Here is a 25170-nt window from a genome sequence, read left to right as displayed (position 1 = left end):
GATATTCATTGTCCTCAGTCACACTTTTCTTACCAATTAGCTGCAGAAAAGATACAGTGCCTGGAAGTCACATTGACAACTGGAATTAACCACTCTAAATCCCTTCCCTGCCCCTCAAGCTACAGCACACATCTCGCTGGCTCTCAGAACAGGAACCAATCTCTTCTTCAGCTCATCTTAGTTCCCAAAATCCTCTTGGTTGCCCACTTGGCAAAAGAAGCTACAGTGTCACTGGAGGCAACACAGGATGAGACACATGGCTGGTGAGGACTGCAGTTGGTTCAATGGAGTCTATATATAGGACCAAGAATCAGTGTAAGATTGTGTGGGATGAAAGAGCAAAAGAAATTCCCCACAGAAGTACAGCCCTACAGTCCTTTCCGCAGTCCTTACTCAGCCAGAGAAAAGTCTGCACTTACCTTAAACCACAAAACAGTGGGCTGAGGGGTTCCTTCAATGACTGCCTGAAATTTGGCACGCTCACCAGAATTCACCTGCACATCCTCTATTGTCACTTGCATATAGGGAGGACCTGGTGAGACACAAGATTTTGCTGCAAGCACGACACAATAACTTTACTCATAGTGTGCTTACATAGGTTGAGTTAATCAAATGGGGTTTATTGGACTGACCATTTATGATATGACATTAGCTTAATGTCAAATCAAGAGATATCACAGTAATATTTTTACATTTCTTTATATCAGCATTACTTTTAGGCTTCTTATATTCATGATGATTTATTACTTTTTGTTTAATAAACAGTTGCTGCTGAAGAAATGGAAGCACTATTAAAAAAACCCAAATCACAACAGTCACCAGAATTTATTACCCAAAAGGAGGACAAAGACAGTTCTTGGAGTGGGAAAGGGAAACAAGGTTTTCTTACTTGTTGGGGTCTTCTCCTCAGTCTTATACACACAAGTTCTTTCTGTGGTCTCAATATAAACTTCACTGTGTACATCCCAGACCACATCTCCTTCTCTTCTGTACCAGTCTCCTGTCCCTGGTGATGTTCTTTCACAAAGCCCAAGAGAAAAGAACATTACATAGTCACATACAACTACAGACATGCAGGATTACACCCTGCCGTTGATCTGTGTGTTTAACCACCACACAAATAATTATTTACTTAAAATTAATGCAAAAGAATTGTGTTTTGGGGGAATTGTTTTCTCTTCAACCTTTTCTATCCTTCTTGCATAACGCATGTGTGAACTCTAAAATAAAAATAACAAACCTACAAGAATCAGTTCAAGTCACCACTTGCTTCCTCCACCACAGAGGATTTGCTTTTCTTACAACAAAGCCTGCCACATTTGGGAATCTGTATATTGAGATGGGTATTTACCTGGTAATAGGAACAGTGTGCTCCTGAGTGCTTTCCTCACCGTCAGCTGTCTTTTCACTGGAAGGACTGGGAGTGGGCTTTGGCACACTCGGTTCTTCAGCTGGAATCTGCCTTTGTGCTTTGTCTGGCAGCAGAAATAGGGCAAGTTATACACATCATCTATGACAGCACACCTGAAACCCAGAGCAAACCTTTGGAGCCATGTCTAGCCTGCCTTGTGTCAGAACCACATCGGTCAGCTGACCACATTAAGCAAAGGGCTTGAATAACACCAGCGAGACTCAACAGTGGCACATTGCTGACTGGGAAAAACTAAATATTCTGTAAGGAAACACACAGAGACAAAAATAAGAAAGGCAGTCAGTAGGGACAAGAACAAATGGGATGACTGGAAGGATAGCATGAGCTCAATGCATCCTTTATAGGAGATAATTTAATGGTACTTGAGTTCCAGCTTATGACTATGATGAAATCATAGAATCATTTAGTTTGGAAAAGGCCCTTAAGATCATCAAATCAAACCCTTAACCCACCACTACCAAAGGCACCACATCTACACATCTTTCAAATACTTCCAGGGATGTCCAATGTTAGCTTCGTACACACGAATGCTTCAGTTAAACGATGCGTTCTTGACTCATTGGTGCAATCACAGACAGCATCAGTGAAATGAGTAGGGTTACATCAGTGTAAAACTGATGTGGTCATGGCGGGTCCTGGGTGGGGATACAACTAATACAGAGATAAGATGGAGGTTTGTTAATGTGGAAGATGTTAGATGTTAGAAAGTCAGCATTGGTGCACCTCTGCTGGGTTCTTTGAAAATACCCTCATACAACTCTTAAGTTACACTAGAACTAGGTTTGGCATTTGGAGCTTATAGGAACAAGAAAACAAAAGGGTGGTGCAGCTTGATGGTAGTTCAGGTATTGTTCTTCTTTTATTATTAATTATTTTATCAGATGTATCTTCAAAACCTGGTTTGTTCTTCCATTCCAGAAGTACCTGATTGTCTTATATTGTTCATTGTAGTTACTCTACAGGATAAAGTGCATCATCTCTTTTTTCATCTGAGGAGAAAAGGTTAAATCAAGAGGAGTCTTGTGCCCAGCAGGAAGGGCCTCTTTAAGTGGCACTTGAGGGATGTTTGGAGCTGTCTGGTTTTGGAAAAAGGGTATCAGTTTTCTAGAAATCATGGAAAACATGGTTATATAAGGCATTACTGGCAGGGTGAGAAATCCCAGGTTGGTGGGATTGTGCTTTTCTATTGCCAGCATGATCAAAATATTTGCCTTCTTTTTATTCAAAGCATGTGATGATAGGGACAATTGTCAAGTCTCCTTCTTATTAAAATAATTCTCCATGTTAATAATATGTTCAGTTTTCTCTAAAACTGAAAGGATGAAAGGACTGCAAAACCACCTCATTCATTGTCATACTATCTCTGTAGTTTTGACTAAGGAAATAATCTGATAGTAGACATATTAATTATGATTTTTGAGTCACCCCGTTTCACAAGAGGATTATTTTCATAGATGATTTCCTACTAGAAAGGAAAAAAGGTTTTAAAGCTCTGCTATTTTTTAATGTTGTTATTTTGTTCCTGATTCCACAAAATCTATTTCTACCCTTGTTAAGTTTTAGACAAGAATATATATATATTTTTTTTTTAAAGCAGCATCTGGAGTTTAAGGGCTGAAGGCTACTTGACATTGTCGTTTTAAGTCAACGCTGGTGAAGGACAGTTACTCTGACTTGACACAGAGACAGCTTAGACAAGTAGGTATGGCAGAAAAGGAGGAAAACTGGAAGGGTTGCTGCTCATTCATGTTTTAGTTTTGTTTTTTTTTTTTGTCAATAATGCCAAGACCAAAGACTTGTTCTGGCAACACAGTCACACGTAATGGCTTTAGTCACACAGAAACTGATGAGTCTACCAAGGCTCCAGAGCCAGTAACATGCAGGTGAACTTGATACATTCAACATCCTATAAAGTCTGAGAGTTGATATAGGAGTGTTAAACACATTTCCAGCTTGTTTATGGCAAACTATAAAAGAAAAGCAACCCCCTTTACCATGCCTACCAAATAAAAAAAACAAATGACTTCTATAAATGGAAAGGTGGAATCCCACCCCTTTTTCCCCCAAAAAAGTTTGAAGCAAGCCCTGGGTCAAAAGCCTAAATGTGGAAAAAAGTCCCCTATCCCTCCATTTTGGTCAGGTGATGAACCAAACTCTACTTCAGATGCAGTTTTCTGTTTCCAGAAAGATCTGCCCCAAACTTGTGTTCAACCTAACCCTAACCCACATTCCCATGTTTCTTTGGGTCTGAATGTCCTCTCTTTATCTTCAACTGCTCAAAACACAACAAAACAGAAAAATGAGGGGGAAAAAATCATTATTGTTTTTTTCTTTCTCTTGATTCCCATGAGACATTTTCCAGATTCATGCCAAACCTACCATGCCCTCCAGCAGTTTGGGTTTGGGTGCTGGCTTCATGAACTACCCCAGAGGGCCGAGCTGCTGTTTCTGAGTGGTCTGAAGGAATGTACCCAGGAAGGCCAAGGCCACCAGTTTCTTCTTGCATGCCTGGGGGAAGAGTCACCAGCATTGATGCTGTGTCCACGAGTTTCTTTAGAGCTTTCTTGATCTCCTTATCAGCACGCTGAAGTGAGGCCTGGACAGAGGTCTCCATCTCTGACTGTGGGGAAGTCATTCCTACAGACAAGAACAATAGCTTTTCTCTCTTTAGGGTAAAAAGAAAACAGCAGTATCATCTAACCAATGGAAATATTTGCAGAAGTATCATTTTCCCTTCCTGGAGCAAAGAGCTGATGCAGAAATGCTTAGTCCAGCAGGAGGGAACACAGCTAAGACTTAAAATAAGAAGGTTGGCACAACACGCTTCAGAAAGACATATCTCACCAGGCTGAGGACACTGCACACACACATACGCACACCCTCTCTCTGACAGCAGAACAAAGGATCCATCTTCTTCAGCACTATGTTGGCTGCTCTGTCAAAAATACCTTTATTAAGATCAATGAAATGAACCCAGCGGTGCCCCATTGCACTGATACATATCCCGTGTGCAAGGAGGATGTTATTCTCACAGGAAAGGAGAAGGAGTTAGCAAGTACCAGCCTCATCAATGACTTTGGAGAAGGGCAGAGCAAAGAAAGGAGGGCTATTCAGCTTTGTGAGCTTACATGTGAGAGAAATGCTACTCCTTGCTCTAATGTATTTTTCCTACTTTACAGTATCTGAATATTTTTGGTGGGATTTGCACTAGAAGGTACTTGGGACTTTGAAATTAGTACCAGACTATGCTTTTAGACTCATGTTGCAAAGTCACCTGGTTTGTACAGTAACTCACAGCAGTTTTGTATAAGGAAGCATGATACAGGGAAAGATATAACTCCTGCCTCAAGAAACTCACTATCTTGAAGGCAGAGAGAAGACAAAAGCTTCCCACACATCAAGATGGATCTTCAAGCATATGTCTTTTCATAATGGCCACCCAGGAGAGAAATACCATGGTCTCATCCCCAGTCAGTACTGGCAGAAGAACCTAGGCTAGGCTAGGATCATAGGAACTCAGGAGCTCATCTCATCTGATCTCCTGCCCAATACGCCTTCTGCAAGAGGCACTACAAAGGGTCAGACAATATCTAGGACAACCCTCAAGTGACCATTAAGACAGATAAATGCATGTCAAACTAAGACAATTTATCATGATCATGATGTGATTGCCTGACAAGAGTGCAAACTGGAGTCATCATGTGGTTCAAGAAGAAATAAGAGCACTTGCACACAAATGGCTCTGACTTAATGTTGTTCACACAGGAGCATGTCTTGTAGCTGTTTTGATTCTGCTGCTATACCAGCCTTAAGAAAGTAAATTCCTATGATATGTTTAGCACATAAAGTTGAAGGTACATTTGGATCAGCTCCCTTTGAAGATATCTCACTTGATTTTTGTTTTCAATGTCCTCCCCGTGAGCATAGTGGTTATGAAATATTTTGGTTCTGGGTTTGTTGATGGAAAAAGCAAGTTTTGCTCACATGATTTCCCAAGTGAGACTGCCCATCAGTGTTCATCAGCACTGGGCTGGGCAGAAGATCTTTAAATATTTTCCTAGATAACTACTTTCATTGTCTAGTGTTCCTGTTATGCTTGCTGTATATGTCCTATGCAGCTGGGCAGCTGCCAACATGTGAACTGTTTGGAAAGGTATAAAACACTCTTGGTATCTCTCAATGAGAAAATATATTCACAGGTATACGTATACAGGTTATACATAACCACGGGTCTCGCCCATGCTGTTTTCCTCCCTGTTTAGAGATGTTGCACACTATGAGTCAAGCTGCTGACCTGAGGAACTTTAAAACTAGCTGAGGTACATCAAAATAATGTCACAGTAATGACACACCTGTGATGGACAGTCTGTTTCCCAATTCTAAAAACCCCACTGACACATATTTTGAAGTTCCAATACAGCCTCAAAGAAGGACCCAAGAAGATGAGCATAGTTAAAAATTATTGACTCATAGATCTGAAAGTATGTCTAATACCAGGCTCTTTCATGTGAACACTTCTGAAGCAGTTAATAAAAAAAGGAACCAGAGCCCAAGTGCATTAATGTTCTTTAGTTTGCCACCCAGATCTTGCTGAAGTCAATGGGAGAAGAGGATGAGAGGACTATCAAGTGCCGTGGACAGAGAAGAACACAGAAACCCAGTGAATTCAGTGACAGCTGATGCAATATGTTTATTGACATAAACTCAGCATCTAACAGCATATTTGATTTTTTGTACGTGTTTTTCCTTTTGTATGTCAAGCAAACTGAAGTTTCCACTTTATCTATACCCATTTACCTGCAGGAATTTTAGTAAAACTGTATTAAAATTTTTAATACAGCTGCATGTTTTCATCTACAAGAAATAAACCCCCACACGTCTCATTAGTTATCTACACAGTTTAATCACTTACAAGCATAATTTTTAACCTCTAGGAAAACATTTTGAAAGTATATGTAATGAACTTTTCATAAGCCTTTCACTTTTTGAACAGTCCTGCATAGAATTTTAAAAATTCCTTTCGATTAAATTTCAACAGAAAATGTAAACAGATGTTAATTGCTTTGAGCTAACAGATGAAACTATAGTTATTTCTTTTAAAAACATCTGAACTGTAACCTTTTAACTTCTTTAGAGAAACCTGAGCATCAACCATAACAGGAGGAAACCGCCACATTCCTTTACACAACTTTATTATCTTTTGGATTAATACTATGTTTTCGAAGTCTATCATAGGGCAAATTCTTTCTCAGCAGTATCTCTAAATCTGAATGAAATCCACTTCCTTCTGTGAAATTATTCTAGATAGATACTGGAATAACTGAGATCAGAATTAGGCCCAATATAAAAGAAATAATTTTAGTTTTGAAAGTATTTCCCTGTTGTATGTCTGTTACTTTCCAATGTACAGTGCAATATACGAAAAAAGCACTAATATATATCCATCATATTGCTTAATTATAAAACAAACAGTATAAATCAAGGAGATGTTATAAAAAAACCAGGAGAGTAACATAAAAGAGGCTTGATTTCTTTCACCATATGTAATCACCGAAAAAGCATCCTTTATCATGAGGGCAGTGAACACGATATTACATGTAATATCTTATTTGGATATTGAAAGTAAAAGGCTGTGAAAGCAATATGTTCATTTTAGTCAACACATTATCAAGGTGCAGCCACAGAAGGAAAAGAAAAAACCCAACTTATTCTTTTCTGCAAGCACCTTTTGTAAATTCAGTCCCTGTTAGTGGGAATATTCCCCATAGGACTCTGTAACAAGCTCCACAGAATTACCTAGCTGGGAAACACTGAGACAACATCACGCATACATTTCCGAGACAGAAACTCACTCAATCCTTTCTCTTTATGCTATTTAGAAATTCAGCTGTGCCTGAGCATTTCTGGTTTCCCTACACCATCTAAATGAAAACATCTTCTATTGCAACAGTATACACAACTCAGCTGGGACAAGGTGTTGGGAATTTTCACCCCATATCTTTGTCAGATAAAGAGGGCCAATGCTTGGTCCTACTGAGATCAATGACAAACTCTTCAGCTGACTTCAACTGGGAGCGATATTTGGGTCTATGAGTTTGCTTCTTTCCAGGGCTGAGCAATTTGAATGTCTGTGCAACATCCATTTTTGGTGAAGCCAACAGGAACGGGCCATGCTCAGTGCATCTTAGCCTTCCCCTCAACCAGTGATCCCACTGAAAAGCTCCAGAGAAACTCAACAGAAGGAAGCACCTCTACAAGACGAGTCAGCCTACATGGTTACAGTAATACGATGCAATTGCAACTGGCAGTGCTTCCAAGCAACCAAATACATTTTGAACAGATGTATTTTTCAACAAGGCATTTATAGTAAAGAATTATTTTCTTTTTTATCTTATCTTTTTTTTTTTTTTTAACTGTCTTTGTGCTCCTGCTACTTTGCTGTAGCTCAGCAGTGAATTCCTCTTAGCATGTACAGCAGACATTATCCCTAAATCTGTTAACAGCAATATTTCACCACTGGCATGTACAGGAGACCAAATATTCTTCTGTTAATAGTTTTTGACAAAGACCGCTTCTGTGGTTCTTTGTGTTAGCATTTGATTACAGATGCAGAAGTAATTTTGTGCAGCACTTTAATCTTTTGCTGCACATTAAGTAAATTGGTATTTTAAGATATATGACTTATAAATCCACTACACTAGAATGCAGAATAATGAAACCTGCATCTTAGGCAACTGGGAAGTGGACTTGAAAATAGCAGTCATTTAAACAAGATAGACTTTCGTTTTTACTTGAAGTAGAAGAGAACAACAAAATCCTTGCTTCCTCAGTCAGTGGATCTTTCACCACTGACTTTAGTCAAATTAGGAATCCAACCAAAAGGTATGAGCAGCCCTTTGCATCCCGAGTAAATGCAGTATTTTCTGTATTTTTCATTCTGTGGCAGAAGCTTAAAATAATGTAACCTGACTATGTACATTGACAGGTTTATGAATAAAATTTGTTAGAGCTAATTGGTGTCAAAAATGCATAGCAGAGTCAAGACAGTGTGAAGCTTCATGTCCTTTGGGCACACACAGTGACAGGAGATTGTTTTAGCTGGAAACAGTCCTCCTATCCTGGGCTGCTGAAGGATGCTGAAAAGCTTAGATACTTTCACCTTCTTGACAAAATAATGTACAAATTGGCACTTGAAATGATTTCTTAGTTCATGGACAAAACCACACTTACTCATTTATATTTCTGTCATAGGCAGGAGAATCAGGCTTTCCCTAAACCTACCATCACTGCTCCACTATGGAATGATATATGTTCACCTTGACCAAAACTTTTAAAATTACAAACTGTTCTGACAGACATGTTCCCTTTAAGACTAGAAAAGCTCAACATGACGTATTTAAATATATTTCCCTCAAAGGTATTCCCTTGTACATGTTACCTTGTAATCTTTGCCATCAATTCCCCTCACCTACAACAATTTTGATCATTACTTTTTCTAAAACACTGCTTTCTTTTGTGTTGAAAATTATGCTTGCATCTGCTCAGCTTTGGGAGAGGTCTTCTGTGCTGATGTGCAAGGTAACTGGCTCGCCAACAGTCCCATAGCTGAGGGTTCTTGTGGAAACTTCAGTTTTAAAGCTTGACTGTCCATTGTCTGCTGAGAGTTGGACTTCAGTGCAGAAAGATGGTTTCACTGTGAAGGTGGGACCAGGAGAAGCTGCTGCTGTTGCTGCATGCACTCCGGGTGCCACTGACATGCAGGTATCACTCACATGGAAAGAGATGTTTGAGGCGCCTACAGACTGCACACCGGTTACTCTAGACGCTGACGTGAACATGCCCCCAGGAATGTGCTCCTCCAACTGGCTGAAAAACCTTTGCCTGGGCTTGGACACCACAGGTCTCCCCAGATTCAGCAGCACTGGCTTCCCAATTGTTGGCTCATTAATCTCTGTCTGGAGCACGGAGATCTCGCAGGGTTTCTCTGCCGTACGGTTCTTGTCATCACACCTGAAGGTCTCACCTTCTTCAGGAACATAATCTTCAAGATCCTCCAAAGTTAATAATTTTCCATTGTGGGTTAAGATTTTGCGGTCCCGGGTGCTAATGTCATCTGCCTGTAGTTCGTCTGGTTCATCTACTATAATGACATTATCCTCTTCTGGAAGGACATCTTGTATTACTTCAGGTACCTCCTCTTCAACAGGCCAAGATATGTCTAATTCATCTGCCTCTTCCTTAACCTCTGGACTTGCTAGTGAGAACAGAAGTTCATGCTGGTCTGCAGCAGTTGTCTTAAATCTGAAGATCAAAGGCTCACCCCCACAGGCAAGCAGTGGGGAAGCGACGTCTGACCTGCAGTGAGCACTTGTTTCCTGTGGGAAGCTCTTTCCTTCTGTTCCATAATCTATAAATGAATTATTCCCTAGTTGTTCGGACCCACAAGGGAAGCTTCTGTCCTCGTTGCTGACTTGAGGTTCTTCCTCTTCAGTTGCGTACACCAAGGGCTGGATATCAGCTTCAGAAAGGCTGTCACTAGGCAAAGATTTTGACTGCTCCACCAATTTATTGTTGGAATTGTTTGTGTTTGGATCATCTTCTGGGGAATGCCTGGGCCTTGAGCTAGGAAAAGTGAATGTTAACACTCCTGATTCATCTTTTTCTTGTTTTACTGGGGAAGAGCCTCTTTTCCTTGCAGGTTTTGGTGATTTTTTCACCTTGAATTCAATTATTTCTTCCACTTCAACCCATTTGGGCTTTTTCTCTTCTACCTTGGTCTCTTCAGTGAAATCTCTTGCTGCTGCTCCTTGCCTGTCCTCTGGTTCTGTGACAAAAAGCATGGGGACAGCAGACTTTGGTGTTGCCTCCTGTTCATATCTGTGAACAGGCTGCCTGATCTTTGAAACATAGACTGGCTCTGGAGTTGGCTCCGCTCTTGGGGAGCGGGAAGGCGAATGACCTGAAGAAGAACGTGCAGGAGAAACCCTTCCCCTTTGTCTTGGGCTCTTCACCACAGTGGTTATCGTTTCCTCTCTGATGACAGAAAGGGTTGGAATGGAGTTGGCAGGAAGATGAGACTTTTTGGGGAGCCACACTCCATCAGCACATGCTATTGTTGGTCAAGGCGCTACAGTGGGGTTAGTTTTGTGAGCACTATAGCTTTTGGTGAAGCACGTCATTTTTGGAAGGGATACACACGCAACACACACACATGCCCATCTCCACTTACTTTTTGATCCAGTGAAAACATCAGTGCCCTTACCCCAAAAGGAACTGTAGCTCCGTTAACCTCCTTTAGTGCATGAACACGCAATGAGTATGTCCATCTAAGGAATGTTCTTCTGGGTGTTACTATATTTCATGCGACTTCTGCTTACCACCCACTACACTACTTTGTACCCATATAGCAGTTTCAGTCAAAGATTTTAAACACTCAAAGAATTTAATCTTTTCCTGAGTATTCTTGGTTGAAATCCTGATTTCATCAAACTCAATGGCAAAATGGCCTTCATTACAGTAGGGTCAGCATCTTGTCTTTTTAATTAACGCAATGTATCTCTAATTTGTTTATTAAAGACTTTTGAGACTAGAGATCTGCATTTTCACATGAAGAACAGTTATATTTAAAGGGCATTCCTAAAAACAAGTCATCTATACCCAAATACACTTATTTTTCATCTTCATAATATCATTATTGCAGACACAGCCTGACCTATTACCGCTGATTGACATAGGAGTACCAAACCAACATGGGATGCACAATTATAATTTCTAAGTATATTTCTGCTGAGCTCACTTTAAATGTTTTGACATATTCAAAGCAGCTGGGGCTTCTCAGCATCCGTGTACACACATCTTGTGTCGAAACAATCTTCTGCTCCCATGGCAGGACAAACTTTGACTTTAAATGAGCTACAGATGAAGTTGGATCAAATAGCTTTAAAATATGGGGACAAGAACACCTCAGCTTAGACTTCAGTCCTTCTAATTTATATGTTTAACATTCAGTGTTTCCTGCAGGTTTTTCAGTGGCATTTCTTACATGGAAAAGCTTGAAGGTAAAGACAGTGTTTGCTTTGCAAGCACAAGTAAGCTCTACAGCATAGGTAGCTGGTTCAGTGAATCTAACAGGCAAAGCTGATTTTGTTTCCGTGTTGAGATTCTGTCGCTACCTTCAAGCAATAGGATTAGCTGAAGTGTAAAGACAATGAGCTAGGCTGGGATTATGAATCAAGAGAACAGCTTTTTCATTTCTCTCTTTCTCCTCACCAGCCTCTTATCACAGCACACAGAGCTGAAAGTCACCAGCTACCTCTGCTCTGCCTTTTGCACTGAGATACAGAGAAGGTGGAAGGAGTCCTTGTGCAAGGAAAGCCTGTTTCTCCTATTGCATTTGTCTAGCCATCATGGAAGACTAATCCTCTTAGATATATTGTAGCCTTTCTCATCTGTTGGTCTAATTTTTGACACTATTATTGTCTTCTCCTGTGGAGATCAGATTTCTTTACATCATCACTCTCTCCCTTTGAGGATGCAGTGAAGTTCAGGGCTGGAGCACCTACAGTCAGATTTTGTCCAGAGCACTCTCTCTGCCACTGCTCATTTCCACTGCTTTATTCTTCCCCCCAAGTTTTCTACAATTTTTCTATAGAGCTTTAATGTATATGCAGAGCCTTCATTATGCCCATGGTGCCTTTCTGAATTACACAAGTTAAACCATTTTAGATAAAGACAAGAATGAATCCATGTGTGCTTGCACTTGACTGCTCTACATTGCAAAATTACAGTGCATTTTGGGGTCTGGGATTTGCATATGTAGACACTGTTAAATCCCATCTCTAAATTATCCATTATTTTCTGCTAGTGGTTTCAAAGCTGCTTCTGTTTCTCAGCTCACTACATATTAAGGAGAACTGGGATGTGCCCTTAGAGAGTTATTCCCAAACTTTACCTCTACCACACCACTATGCTAATTCCAGCTGAGGTCCATTCTAATAAGTTCATGACCACATCCACTAGCAGAAGGAGGGGAATTTGTGTTGTTCTGAGATCCCACTCATAAATATACCAATCTCCTTTAAGACTGCAGCCTTCAATTTAGGAATTACTTCTTGAGCTGTCCAAAGCAATAGTCTGTGGTATTTATGTGTCAGAAATTTAAAAATCAGCTTAATTGATGATATTTTATATTAGTTTAATATTATTTCATCAACTGTAATGTCGCTGCTTGTTATTTGAAATCATGAAGCTGACCTGAGAAATGTAAAATAAAAGTATCTCTCCAGGTGACTTACAGGCACACGGATGTAGATAGATGAGATTCACTAAGCTTTAGACATGGTCTGACTCTGAGCGATCCGTTGACTTTCTCAGGATGTTTCTGAATGTTGCATCAAAGAACATTTTTCTGTTTAGCTACCCCACTGGTATCTGAATCCTGATCCTTGAGACAGTAGAGACAGTACAGAAACACCTTTATTTTCTGGTCTTTGCAAGGTCAAAAAAGTCTAATGACTAGAGATGTTAACTGAAATGAGGTGGAAAGGAGAGGGGCAAAGGCAGAACCCCTTCCTGCCTCTCCTGTCTGCTTAGGAGAGGGCAATATGTCTTCTTATAAGCCACTGGCTCCAAATGGGTTAAGTGTATGTATCATAAGAAATAGTCATAATAGAGAATTAGATAAAAGTTAAGCAACTCTTAACCACATTATAGTTGTCATTTTACACATCCTCTTCACCATCCAAAAGGAGTTAATTTTAGCATCGTGTCCAAGTCAAGGACTGATCTTAGCAACAGTACAACTCTTGAGGGAGTGCATTGCCCCAAAATATCTGTTTATAGTCACCCGCTACCATTTGGTCATGATTTGAATAGCTTAGAGGTGCTCTGAAGGCCTGCCACAGAAGGACAATGTCCCCTTTCCAGCACATGAAATAATTTTGTTATGTATTTGTCTATGATACTTAAGAAGATGCATAAAGATTTTCATGGCTGATCAGCTGTTGGTCTACATATGGCTGAGAAAGTACTGCTCTTTGCTGAAATTAATCTTTCTATGTTATAGGCACCCACCCAATATAAACCAGGCTCAAAGTATGCAAGAAGAAGAAGGAGTCATTATCAGGGCAAAATTTCATATTAGAAATACAGAGGCAGAAGGAGATAAAAATATATATCTTCCTTCTGCTTCATCATAAAAAGCTTTCCTCAAGAATTAAAAATAGAAAGCCAGAAGAAATTGCTGTATATTATGATATACTTATTAAATTTGTACAGTTTTTCAAGTAGCCACTTCTCAAAGCTAGTTTTTTTCAACATTGAGAATCAGACTCTACTTCTTGAAGTCTTGTGCAACTCTTATCAGCATTCTGTGTACTTTTTCCACGTGTACTATCATAAAAAACCTGACCCAGACTGTATCTAACACCAGTGCTGCTGTGTTTTAAAAGGGATAGCAAGATTTTTTTCAGGTGGTCACTTTGCATAGCATAGAATACCATGAGATCTGGTGGGATGGGAATGAACACACTTGCATGGCCAATAAACACAAGCTTGTTATTGGATCATGCATAGGCAGCAAGGCAAAACACAAATGTTACAAAAAAAAAAAAAATAATTAGCACTTACATGATGATGGTTTTCTTGGGCACTTTAGTCTCTTGTTCAGTGACTACAAAGAAAACAGTATGAACAGCATGGGGTTAAAGAAAGGCAAAAGCTGAAATGATTAAATTAACTTTGCTCAGTTAATCAAAACAAACTGGAGTGAAAAAAAACTCAACTGTACCATCCCATCCATGCTTTCTGTGGTTACTTCCAGCATCGTCTTAGTGTTTCTGACCAAGAATGAAAACTGCTTTCTGAACAGTGAATGATTTTAGCTTTGAAATCAAGTATTTTGTGGAGAACAATATTGCTAAGTCTGTTTATTGTACCATGAGATTCTGACATTTTTGTTTCACAGGTCAAAGCTATTTTTTTCTCTAATAATGTAGTGATGGTGTGAGAAACTTGGAAGTGCATTAATTTGGATAATCCTGGAGAGCTGAAATACTTTAAACTGTGATTTCACTTACTAGAAAAACAGTTTCCCCAAACACAGAACAGTTTCCAAGCTTTTGTGGACTAGATGCAAAATCCAAGCTGATAATATGAAAACTAAAATCATTATCATCAGTACAGAAAATCAATATAAAAAAAAACCAACAACTAGGAAGCCCAGGAGAGCCCTGTAATATATCTATGTCTACTCCTTCTCTTTTTTGCTATAATTTGCAATTTTTTCTGACCCTTGCCCAATAGCAAACTAGAAGCTGTTGATGCATATCAAGATCATAAGAAAAGTAATAATTTCATGATTTTTTTAAAATAGTTCTTAAAATTAACATTTAAAAAAAATAAGAAAGATACCATTTGAAGAGCTAATAGATATTTTTGACAGGTTCCCATCCTATCTGCTGAAATAAAATTGAGACACCGCTTAAACCAGACTGCTTTGAACACACTCTAAGCTGCTGAACCTATCTGAGATCTAGAAAAAACAGCAACAAGCCCCACTTTTTATTTAATAAACTCGTGAAGTTTAAAAATACCCCTGAATTTAATCTTAAAGTAATTTGTCGAACATTAGGTTTTCAGTCTTCCAGCCTATCTTTCTATAATAAATAAGCTTTGGTAATTTTCAGTTGGTAAGTGAACGGCAACTTAAAAATGTATCTATAAAATCACAAACAGTTCTTGCCCAGGGAACTTGTAGGATCTGTATTATTTGTTAAATAACTCATGATTAGTGTTTATGTTTTCAACAGTGCTCCAAAACTGCACTGACTGAAAATTAAAAACACATTTACAATATTAGATGGAATAATTTAACCTAATTTTCTTTCCACTTAACTTCCAAGGGCTCTCTTCTGTTGCTAGGCATAACAACAAATCCCAACATAATGAAAACTAATTTTGTGCAAATGTAGATGTTAATATCTGATGTAGAGCAACACGTTTTCTTTGCAGGGCCTTGTCTCATTTATGTATGTAAAAATCTTGAATAATTTCTAATAGAGTCAAAGGAATTACTGTAGAATTAGGTGGTTTTAAACAAAGTCTCTTTTGAAATTAGAGTTTATAGCTTACTGGCAAAGTCAAGGGCATGTTTATTCTTGAACACAATTACAAGTGTTTACATATCCTTACCATTTTTTAAATAATTCAAAACCATTTTAAATGGTACAATAATAATTATACAATGATGGAAGATGAACTGAGTGCTTGAACAATTTAATGCACCCAGGTTAGAAATTTTTACTAAATTTTTAAACTCTTAATATAGAGACATTTTTAGAAAATATCATCAAATAATATCATAGGATTCAGCCATAAGCAGCAAGAGTATCAGTTCTGATGTAAATAAGAATGAATTTGATTAGGCACATAAACATAGGCGTTTTGTACAATTATATTAACAGCAACTGTATTTAGATGAGAGTGAAATATGTATTTAATGAAATATGTTTTGAATTAAATCTCCCAACCATCTTTAATGTTTACTCAATGTTCTGAACTCCTCTCAAATGACATGGATCAAAATATTTCTATATGTAGCACATGTCAAAGGGGTTCAGTATACAAAAGTTCAGCTGGCATGGGATTACAAAGCCATAAATGGCATATAGTGAATGGGTCCTGATGACTTGCAATTTAGTGCATGACAGATACATTTTATATGTGCTATCCAAAGTGTGAGGGAGGATTTAAACGATCCTATATGAAGGATAGAACCACATGAAAGTAGGATGAGAGAATTTGGGTTTCTTTTTCTTTTTTATTTTTTTTTTCCCCTGATAGGAAAATATTCTGCATCTGTTTTAACACTGGATTTATCATTTCAACTTGTTTGGTAGCATTTTAGGAAAACAGCTTTGCAAAGCAGGAGCCCCTGATAAGCAGGTTAAAAGCTATAAGCATTAGGATCAGCCAGTGCTTCTGTAGGACCTGACTCCGTTTTGGTTAATACATAAAATCATTCACTTACAAGTGATTAAACATTTAGGGTAGGTCAGTTCTTGGAGCCCTGAAGGATGAAGGGTGATTTATGGCCTTTATTACAAAATTAAAGTCTGCTTTCTCCACTCGGAGAAGCATAAACCTGTTTTTCCTGCCCAGCACATGCTGCTGGCATAAGCAATGGGAACACTGCTCTGCTTTCACCCATCTTCTGCTATGCTCTGGAGGTTAATCTTCAACAGGGGATGCACAAATCTGATGTGAATTGCTAAAGCTGCTCTTAAGATGAGCAAGTCATGGCCAGAATGCAGTTTGCTAAATTGTGTGAATGAAATTTGCAATTTGTGTGAAAGTGGTTTGTGTGAAAGTGGTTTGCACTCTCTCTAAATAAAAGGCTCCACTCCTGCAGCCACTGAGATGGTTTTAATGGCAGATTGTGCTCTCTTAAATTTGCACTGAAAACCAAATGGCCAGGACAAAAATAAGACTAACCGATGATGACAACAGAAAAAAAAAAAACCAAGATAAATATCCTAATTATCAACCTAGCCAGGGATCTTCAAGGACAGAAATGTAATGTTCCTCTGTGTTTTAAAGAATCTTCCATTTGAAAGCCTCAAAATATTTGAGAGCTCTGTAATGCTTAGCTTTTCCCTGAAACGTGGATATCACCAAACAAGGCAACTAAAGTTGCCCAAAGCTCTGAATGAGATCTAAGTTAAACTGTGAAGAGACTTCTCTTCTGCAATTGCATGTGCTCTTTTTCTTTGTAAGTTTTGCTTATCTCCCATTGTGGAGCTGACTTCTTGCTCTACTGTTGACTGTCTCATGCTATGTCCTGGATCTGCCCAACAAATGAAAATGCAACAGTTTTCAAAAACACTGGGCTTTATTTTTCTTAAAAAAAAATGAGCAAGTTAGTGAGCCTGGGATGAATGAATGACAACAGCAACATGTTAAAAAGGGATGCCAGAGCACATCAACCCAGATCTGCCATGTGTATGTTAAGCAGCGAGGAGCAAAGCAGTCAAGACAACTTCAAGTCAAAGAAGAAGATCTTCTTTCAGTTACATTTTTTAAAAACATCTAAAATATTTCCAATGTCCATAAAAAGGGATTTTTAAAGCAACCCTCCATTGACTTCAGTGCAGCGACAGTATAGCTGAAGGCAGATCTCAGCATTTCAGGCTGGCAGCTCAGGCTGCAGCTGCTCACAAGGAGACCCCTTAGTCCAGTGATTTCCGTCCTTTTCAGATTTGGTCCTTCCAGTGGATCTGCAAATTCCATAGTGTGAATTTCATAGAATCACCTAGGTTGGAAAAGACCTTTAAGATCATCAAGTCCAACCACTTAAACATAATGACAAGCAGTTCGGTTTTGAGACCCATGGTGCTGGACTGTGGACCACCACTAACTGCAGGTCAGGGCTCGAAAACCACTGTACTAATGGTATCCCCAGATCGTGACAGTAGGTTTGGTTCAGCATAATAAAGAGTACAGAAAGGCAGGATGACAAACACTAAAATAGTTGCAAGTAGAGCCACTTGGGTGCTTCAGAAGACTGACAATAGAGAGCCAGTGATAAACCAGGTAAAACTTGGACACACCAGATTGGTGAACTAGGAAAAAGACACAGTATCAATTTCCTGTTGTAATTACACCACAGCAGTAACGTTGTCCTCTTGGTGAAGTTACAAATAATCCCATTTTCACAAATGGAAAGGTTTGTAAGGATGGAAAGAGAAAGCCTGCATGAGATCCATCCGTCCTCCAGTTCTTTGTCAGATGAATCTGATTTTTCCATAGGTAGTCAAGGTTGGTTACTGATTCTCAAGAAAGCAATGAATTCCCTCCTTGGCCAAGTGTATTATGCTGAATGCATCCCTGGTGTGATTCTGCTCAGAACAATCGTCTTGCTCCATGGATAAGCCTGCTCTCTGCTCCATTGGCTTGAAACAGCTTTCCCCCTGTTCCTCCCTGGAGGTAACTCTATTTCCTTCCCTATTATCACATTCAAGTAACTGCACATCATGGAACAAAAATGATTTCATAACATTTCTGAAGCTTCCAGGCAAACTCCAATTGTATTTCTTCAAACAAGCTCACTTTTTTTTTTTTTTTAATTTATGATAGTAGAAGAGTAATTTGGGGCTGAACATATACACATTTGCAACCCCAAGAGCTGAACAATGCTCCTAACACTGTTTTACAGTCCTTGTTGATTTTATAACCTCTTCCACCTTGGTACAAGGGAACTTCATCAAGATATGCCACCCTAACAGTGATTTGCATTCCTCTGCATCCTGAATGCCACATATATTTTGTCTATTTATGGCATAGCAGGGACAAAGTATTTAAGTACTTCAAGGTTTAAGCTGCTGAAACAATTATAGTGTTGCTATACTAATACCATTCTCCCTCTAGTGTTTCTGAATGATTTGATGGTACTCTGGGAAAGGACTGAAAGGAAAGCAAGTATAAGAGGATGACAAGCGAGTACATAGAACTGGATGCTAATCTGATAGCCTAATTGTGCCTGAATACTCTTAATGCAATAATATAACATTAATGTCTCAGACAGGGCCAGGAGAGAAGGCCCACAGAAAATGATGAATTAAAATATGAGTGGATCACCATTTCCCCTGAATACTTTTCCAGACTTCAGTCAGAGTGCCTTTATATTTGATGGCTTTTACTGAATGTTGGTAGTAACACTTATCCACTGTCAAAAGCACACCTGAAAGCCTGTTGTTATCACAAGACAATGTAAAAATACTGAAGATGACAAAGAAGGTTCTACAGCCGTTTTCAAACCTCTGGCTTTTTTGGCCATGTCTCCACTAACCACGTCTGGCACCAAGTTTTTCTGGCATAGAATAGCCTCTGCCTATCCTAGGCCTCTCTCTTACCCTCCAAAATGGTAAGCTATCTATTATCTGTTATAAGATAGTCCCTTGGCTGTATTATCTCCTGAACTGCTGCTGGAACTTTTCGAGAGAGACAGTGCTGGCTGGCCCATCCTCAGCCAGCCAAGGACACTTCCAAGATGTACGAAGAACCAATTTCCTATGCCAACAAATGTGCCTTATGCAGCTGTAGCCACTGATTTAAATTTGGTTTTGATGGGTTTATAGCAAGCATGTCTAACACTGCTTGCGGAAATCCCTTTGATAAGGAGGTAACTTTAGACAGTCGCATCCTAAAGGTGTGAAGAAAGAGATGCGTTGTTGGATGGATGTTCATATCACTCTACCAATTCAGGTGAAACATGCAGAGAAAAAAGGAATAGACTATAGCTATGTGGTGTGTAATACCTGAACAGGACTTAACAGTCCTAGGTTCAGTGGATGAACTAATATTACTCTGGACATACTGCTGTCAGTTCTGCTTTCTCAGTCATTCCAGATAGTCTTCAGTAGTATTTCAGAAATGGTCACAATATGCCTGCAGCTTCACTTACTGGCCCCTGCTTTGTCTCAGCAGTACATAACTCATGTTCTGTGAGGCTGACACGCATTTTCAAGTGTTCAAACAGGAATAGAAACATTTTATTTGCACTGTTTGTGGTATGACATACCCTTCATACCTGCTCCTCCTTTTTCATATAATGCATTTATGAGCATTATATGATGAAGTTGATTTGCCAGGTTTGCAAATCAACAGATGGTGATGGGTATAGAGCTGAGCTGCACTATACCCATGCACATCTTGATAGACATACAGATACGTATACACCAACAATTAACATGGATAAGATGGCAAATATATTTGATCCTCAATGAGGTGGTTTTAGAGTAATTCACTGACATACTTACAGAGCTGGTCAAGGTTCATACCTTCTATAGTAATGGCTTGGTCTCCTCTCCTCTCCTGGGTCAGGGCTGCAGCACTGTGATGATAAAGTTCTGCCCCACTTTTTGCAGACCCTAACCTGTTCACCAGCTGAAGAGAATCATGCAGTACCAAATGAAATGCAGGATGTTTGGGTGGTTTTTATATAATAAAAACTTCCTATACTACATTATAAATTCATTACAATTACATGGCAGCTGAAATGGATGAAGATGTGACCCCAAACCTAAGCTAGAGTCTGAATGAATGCACTGCTGCTCAGTGGAGTTCATGATAATGCTTTACCAGAAACGATTCACAAGGAGAAATTACAGCACATTAGCTACCTTACAGTTACTTGCAGTTTGCTCTGTGGCCTATAACATGGTCCTGAGGCAGCTCTGTCTCTACCAACAGGTACAGATTGCTGCTGGATGCCATTTAGATGGTCATTAAAGAGGAATTTTTTATTTATCTTCTGTTAATCTACTGAGTCTTACTCAGCCAAGGGAATGGGATCATCCTGGACCATGGGACCTTATCCAATGGCACATGCAAGATAACCTGGTTTTGCTAAAATTCTAGTAGAAATTTTTAAATGCTATCAAACGTCCTAAACATTTCTGTGGAATAACTGTGAAGCCACAGCGAGCTGAGCCATTTACCATGAACAGCGACCCATGCTAATTTCCTAAACAAGGAATACTGCTGACCTGTTTTATTACAATGAATGCATAGACTATGGCTATTTTTTATAAAATATTTTACAGTACATTTATTATAATTTCTTGGATGCTTCCACATATGTTTGCTAAACAAACAGGAATTTCAGTGGTTTATACTTCTGTTCAGATTTAATTTCTCTCTTTTGGCTTTGGATGATTTTTATTTATGTTTTTTTTTAGTAGCATGAATCTGTCCTAATTTAAAGACAGTCCAGAAAAAAAAAAGATCACACCAAAACGGCCTCAGACTTTGTAAAAGGTACCTCTAGAGATCTGAATGTGAATTTAAAGTATAGAACAAGCTCACTCAATTACAATTTGAACCACCAAACTCTCAAATCAGAATATTATGAAGCTTTTGATGTCCACAATCCAGATCTGGTTCAGAAGAACTTGACTTTTGACTTCTATACAACAGGAAGCAGCAATTACTCAGCCACTAATCTCATGCAACAAAACTCTCCCAGTAAAATTAATTCTACCCATGTCATGTCAGACAGCAGATCTTTAAATCTTTCCATACTTACCTCACATTCATAGTGTCCCATGTCTTCATTGGAAGGGTTCTTGACCACCAGGACTACCACTCCACTCCGTGGTTCACTGAAAGTCTGGTATTTACTTGTGTCCTTCAACAATACACCATCTTTGTACCACCTGCATGTTGAAAACACTGAGTATAAGCCAAGAAACAATATGCAGTGTCAAGAAGTATCCTCAGTAATCTGCCTATCAGACCAGTTGGCAAGCAACTCAAGAGTTAATCATTAGACAGACTTCTGGATCCTGGAAGATAGGTCTGCGGGTGGGTAGATCACACATGGATACTAAACTGCACAGGTTTATGAGATTTTTCTTGTAAGTCAATGCAGGAAAACGGGCTTCAAATCATGAGAAGATATACTGAACTTTTTGTCTGAACACCCTAGACTAATTGCTGATAAAATCAATCCAGGTGTAAAGCAGGGAGGATGAAGAAATGATAAAATGTTGTCAGCGTGTTAGATCTCATACAGTCTCATGTCAGGGATTATCTGTAGGCACTTCTTTTTGGATGTTTGCCAGAATAAATTGTTAAGAATCTCAAGAATGTTTGGATTGGGAAAAGCTAGCATTGGGTTGGGATTAAGGTGGAAGACACAGAGCAAAAAGGGTCAAAACCTTGAAATAAAGGGTAGGAGACCCTCCTGACCATGCAAGATGGGAAAATGGGATTTGTTCTAGTGTGACTTGAAGTACTGACCTGATTTGAGGCCTAGGTGCTCCTTCAAAGGTACAGGTAAACTGAGCATCTTCACCCTCAATCAGATAAGCATTTCTAACCTTGTTCACAAACCGTGGTGGCACTGCAAGGCAAAGATAGATGTAGCTAGTAGCTGAAAATATGACCAGAGATGAAGGATGTGTCCCTGACCAGGTAATTCTCATGATGTCTGCACACAAGACACTAAAGACCAAACTTTTTGACATAAGACTAATTGATGGCACCTGTACATCAAATGATTATTTTTAAGTATTATTCAGCATATGTTATATAGAACTTCTGGAACGTCATATTATTTATGCTCGAGGCATTTTATAGCACACCCCTTTAAAATAATGCATCTATGATGAACTTTACCTTGAACAAGGATCTTTCCTAAGGTACTGGCATTTCCAGCAGGACTGGAAGCAAAGCACATGTACTGTCCTGAGTCAATGCCTGTTAGGTTGTCCAAGATCAATGTGCAGGAGCCGTCAGGATCTTCTATTATAATGTGATGGGGATCCACCTCTACAGGCTTTCCATCTTAAAGACAAAGGGAAATTTTTTTTTAATCACTTTGGTATTGATTATGCTTTCTCCTTGGAAATTCCATCCAGCTTTTCAACTTGAAAGGTCCAAGAGTATAGAGCTTGCTTTATTGCCGCTGATGTTGGTAGTTAAGGAATGAGCTCTTCAACTTTGTCCAGGTCTCTACAAAACATCCTCTGGGCAAAGCACTGCTGAGGGACCTCATCAGTCCTCATTTAAAACTGAAATTCTCTCAAAGTATCTGCCATCCAGTTATAGCTCTGATTTGCTAGCCAAAGGAACACTTCCAAAGTGACTGTAAACATGCAGAACACATCTTTACAAGATGTGAACTTCTAGCAAAGCTGGTTCCTCTGTAATACAGTAATATTTGTCTGCACAGCTGCCTGTGCTATGACATAGAAACATCTGAGCTAGTTAAAAGAAGTTGTTCATTTACTAGAAGTTGTCTAACTGCCACGAGATGTGGCTTACTAGAGGTTAATCGGCAAACCTGAAAACGAAGGGCATATTAGCTCGTAGGTATATGTACGTTACTTGGGTTGCTTAGTAGCTAGCTTTCAGACTAGATTTGGGTATCTCTAAGTGGTCAACTTTTAGGTTAGCCACTAACCAATTAGTAGAAAGCAATATAAATTTGAAGGATGCATTTCAAGACTTGCTGTTCATACCTTTGTACCAGCTGACAGATGGCTTGGGAGCTCCTGTAACTTTGCAGGCCAGCTTGACTGTCTCTCCCAGCTCAGCTGTACAGTCTGCTAGCTCTTCCTCAAAGTCTGGAGGTACTGAAACATCAGAACAAACATGTTAGTCTAGAAGAAGGGAGATCTGTCCATGAGATGGCTGCTACAAAGTAGAAGAATAGATTTACTTTTTGGAAAACTGTAAGGTTCACAATGGAAAGCTGAACAGAAAATTTTAGCAGCTAATAGTAAGCAGCTGATAATAAGCGATAATAAGCGACATGCTGTCCTTGCTTATCTGAAACTAAGTTCAGTCCATCAAATGCCTGTTGTTGGTTATAAAGTTAGGCCATAAGAAAAAAAAAAAAACAAACAGATTTGTTGCTGATTTGGAAGTATTTTAGGCCATGATTTTAATAAGCGCATCCACACATCCATTATTCACACACCATAGAGCTATCACAGTTAAAACAATTCCCCAATTAAAATGCATATCCAAACTAGTATCCTGTTGGTCTCCCTAAAATAAAATCCTTCCTCCTTTGCTGAATTCCTTCCTGAATTAAGGAACTTTAACTTATTATTACCATATGAAACTATACAAAATTATTCTCATAATCTTTCTCATTAGAACACCTCACTAAAACCACAAAAATAAAATGTCCAGGCTTGTCTTCAGTGCATTTACACTAAACCCAATTCCGTTCTGGCATTTCAGGGTGCTAAACTCTCTTATTCTGTAAAGGACACCATTTGTATCCTATGCCTGAACAATAAAGATGTAATATTCCTGCAGATAAATTTTGTCAATAAAAACTTGGTGGAATCTCTAATGACAGTGTAGACAAAGCAGCCAGAATGACATGATAAAAATCCAAAGCAAACACATGCGCCCAGATGCAGCAACATAAGCCAGAGGACAAAGGGAGGATTTGGTACTCAACAGAGTCATAGGAGCCTTTATACAAGCATAAGTACAACTCTGGTCAGGTCCGGAGACTACTTTTCCCTCTGGCTTCTTATGCTCTTTACACAGTGGGCCAGGGCCTTTACCACCAAGCTCTGTGGTCATCTATCTATCTGCAATCCCTACCAGACCAAACACATAGAGTCATAGAATAGTTAGGGTTGAAAAGGACCTTAAGATCATCAAATTCCAACCCCTCTGCCATGGACAGGGATGCCTCATACTAAACCATGTCACCCAAGGCTCTGTCCAACCCAGCCTTGAACACTGCCAGGGATGGAGCATTCACAACTTCCTTGGGCAGCCTGTACCAGTGCCTCACCATCCTCACAGTAAAGAACTTCCTCCTTATATCTAATCTAAACTCCTCTGTTTAAGTTTGAACCTGTTACCCCTTGTCCTATCACTACAGCCCCTAAGTGCCATCTCTGAAATTTGTTTAGAAGCTTCAGTAACGTGTTTGCCTTCCCCAGTGACACACATTTTCTGGGCTATTTTGCTGGAAAACATCATCCTCTGCTCATTGACAAAAATGTACAAATACGAAGACAGGGAATAGAGCAACTCCATGAGTCTCTGATTAATCCTCCATCAAAAGCAATCCACATAAGGTGAAATAGCCAGGGATAGCCAGCTCATCAGTTTGTGTTTTCCACACTTTTGTTATGGACATTGAAGAGTAATTAGAGAGCTACTCATGTGCTCTGCTATTGTTTAATAACTCGTACAGATCCTGT

The 25170-nt window shown here is 39.2% G+C and overlaps 1 protein-coding gene across 3 annotated transcripts in view; it reads right to left on the bottom strand.

The window, feature by feature from the left end:
• Positions 1 to 6097: 6097 nt before the first annotated feature.
• OBSCN (obscurin, cytoskeletal calmodulin and titin-interacting RhoGEF) overlaps positions 6098 to 25170 on the bottom strand; it is a 154722-nt gene continuing 135649 nt past the window's right edge. For all 3 annotated transcript variants that reach the window (XM_061474398.1, XM_061474400.1, XM_061474399.1), the window contains 7 exons: positions 23455 to 23568; positions 22610 to 22777; positions 22232 to 22334; positions 21516 to 21645; positions 20269 to 20374; positions 14060 to 14102; positions 6098 to 10465 (listed from right to left, as the gene is read on the bottom strand). In XM_061474398.1, the coding sequence (XP_061330382.1) occupies positions 8974 to 10465; positions 14060 to 14102; positions 20269 to 20374; positions 21516 to 21645; positions 22232 to 22334; positions 22610 to 22777; positions 23455 to 23568 (2156 nt within the window). In that variant the 3' untranslated portion in view covers positions 6098 to 8973. The remainder of the gene's footprint in view (positions 10466 to 14059; positions 14103 to 20268; positions 20375 to 21515; positions 21646 to 22231; positions 22335 to 22609; positions 22778 to 23454; positions 23569 to 25170) is intronic.

The sequence above is a fragment of the Pezoporus flaviventris genome, unplaced genomic scaffold (genome assembly GCF_033815535.1).
Source record: "Pezoporus flaviventris isolate CSIRO_AGI_PZ_B2104156 unplaced genomic scaffold, CSIRO_AGI_Pfla_v1 ptg000079l, whole genome shotgun sequence".
NCBI classification, from domain to species: Eukaryota; Metazoa; Chordata; class Aves; order Psittaciformes; family Psittacidae; genus Pezoporus; species Pezoporus flaviventris.
Note: the sequence above shows the minus strand (reverse complement) of the source record. Positions and strands in the feature narration are given on the sequence as shown.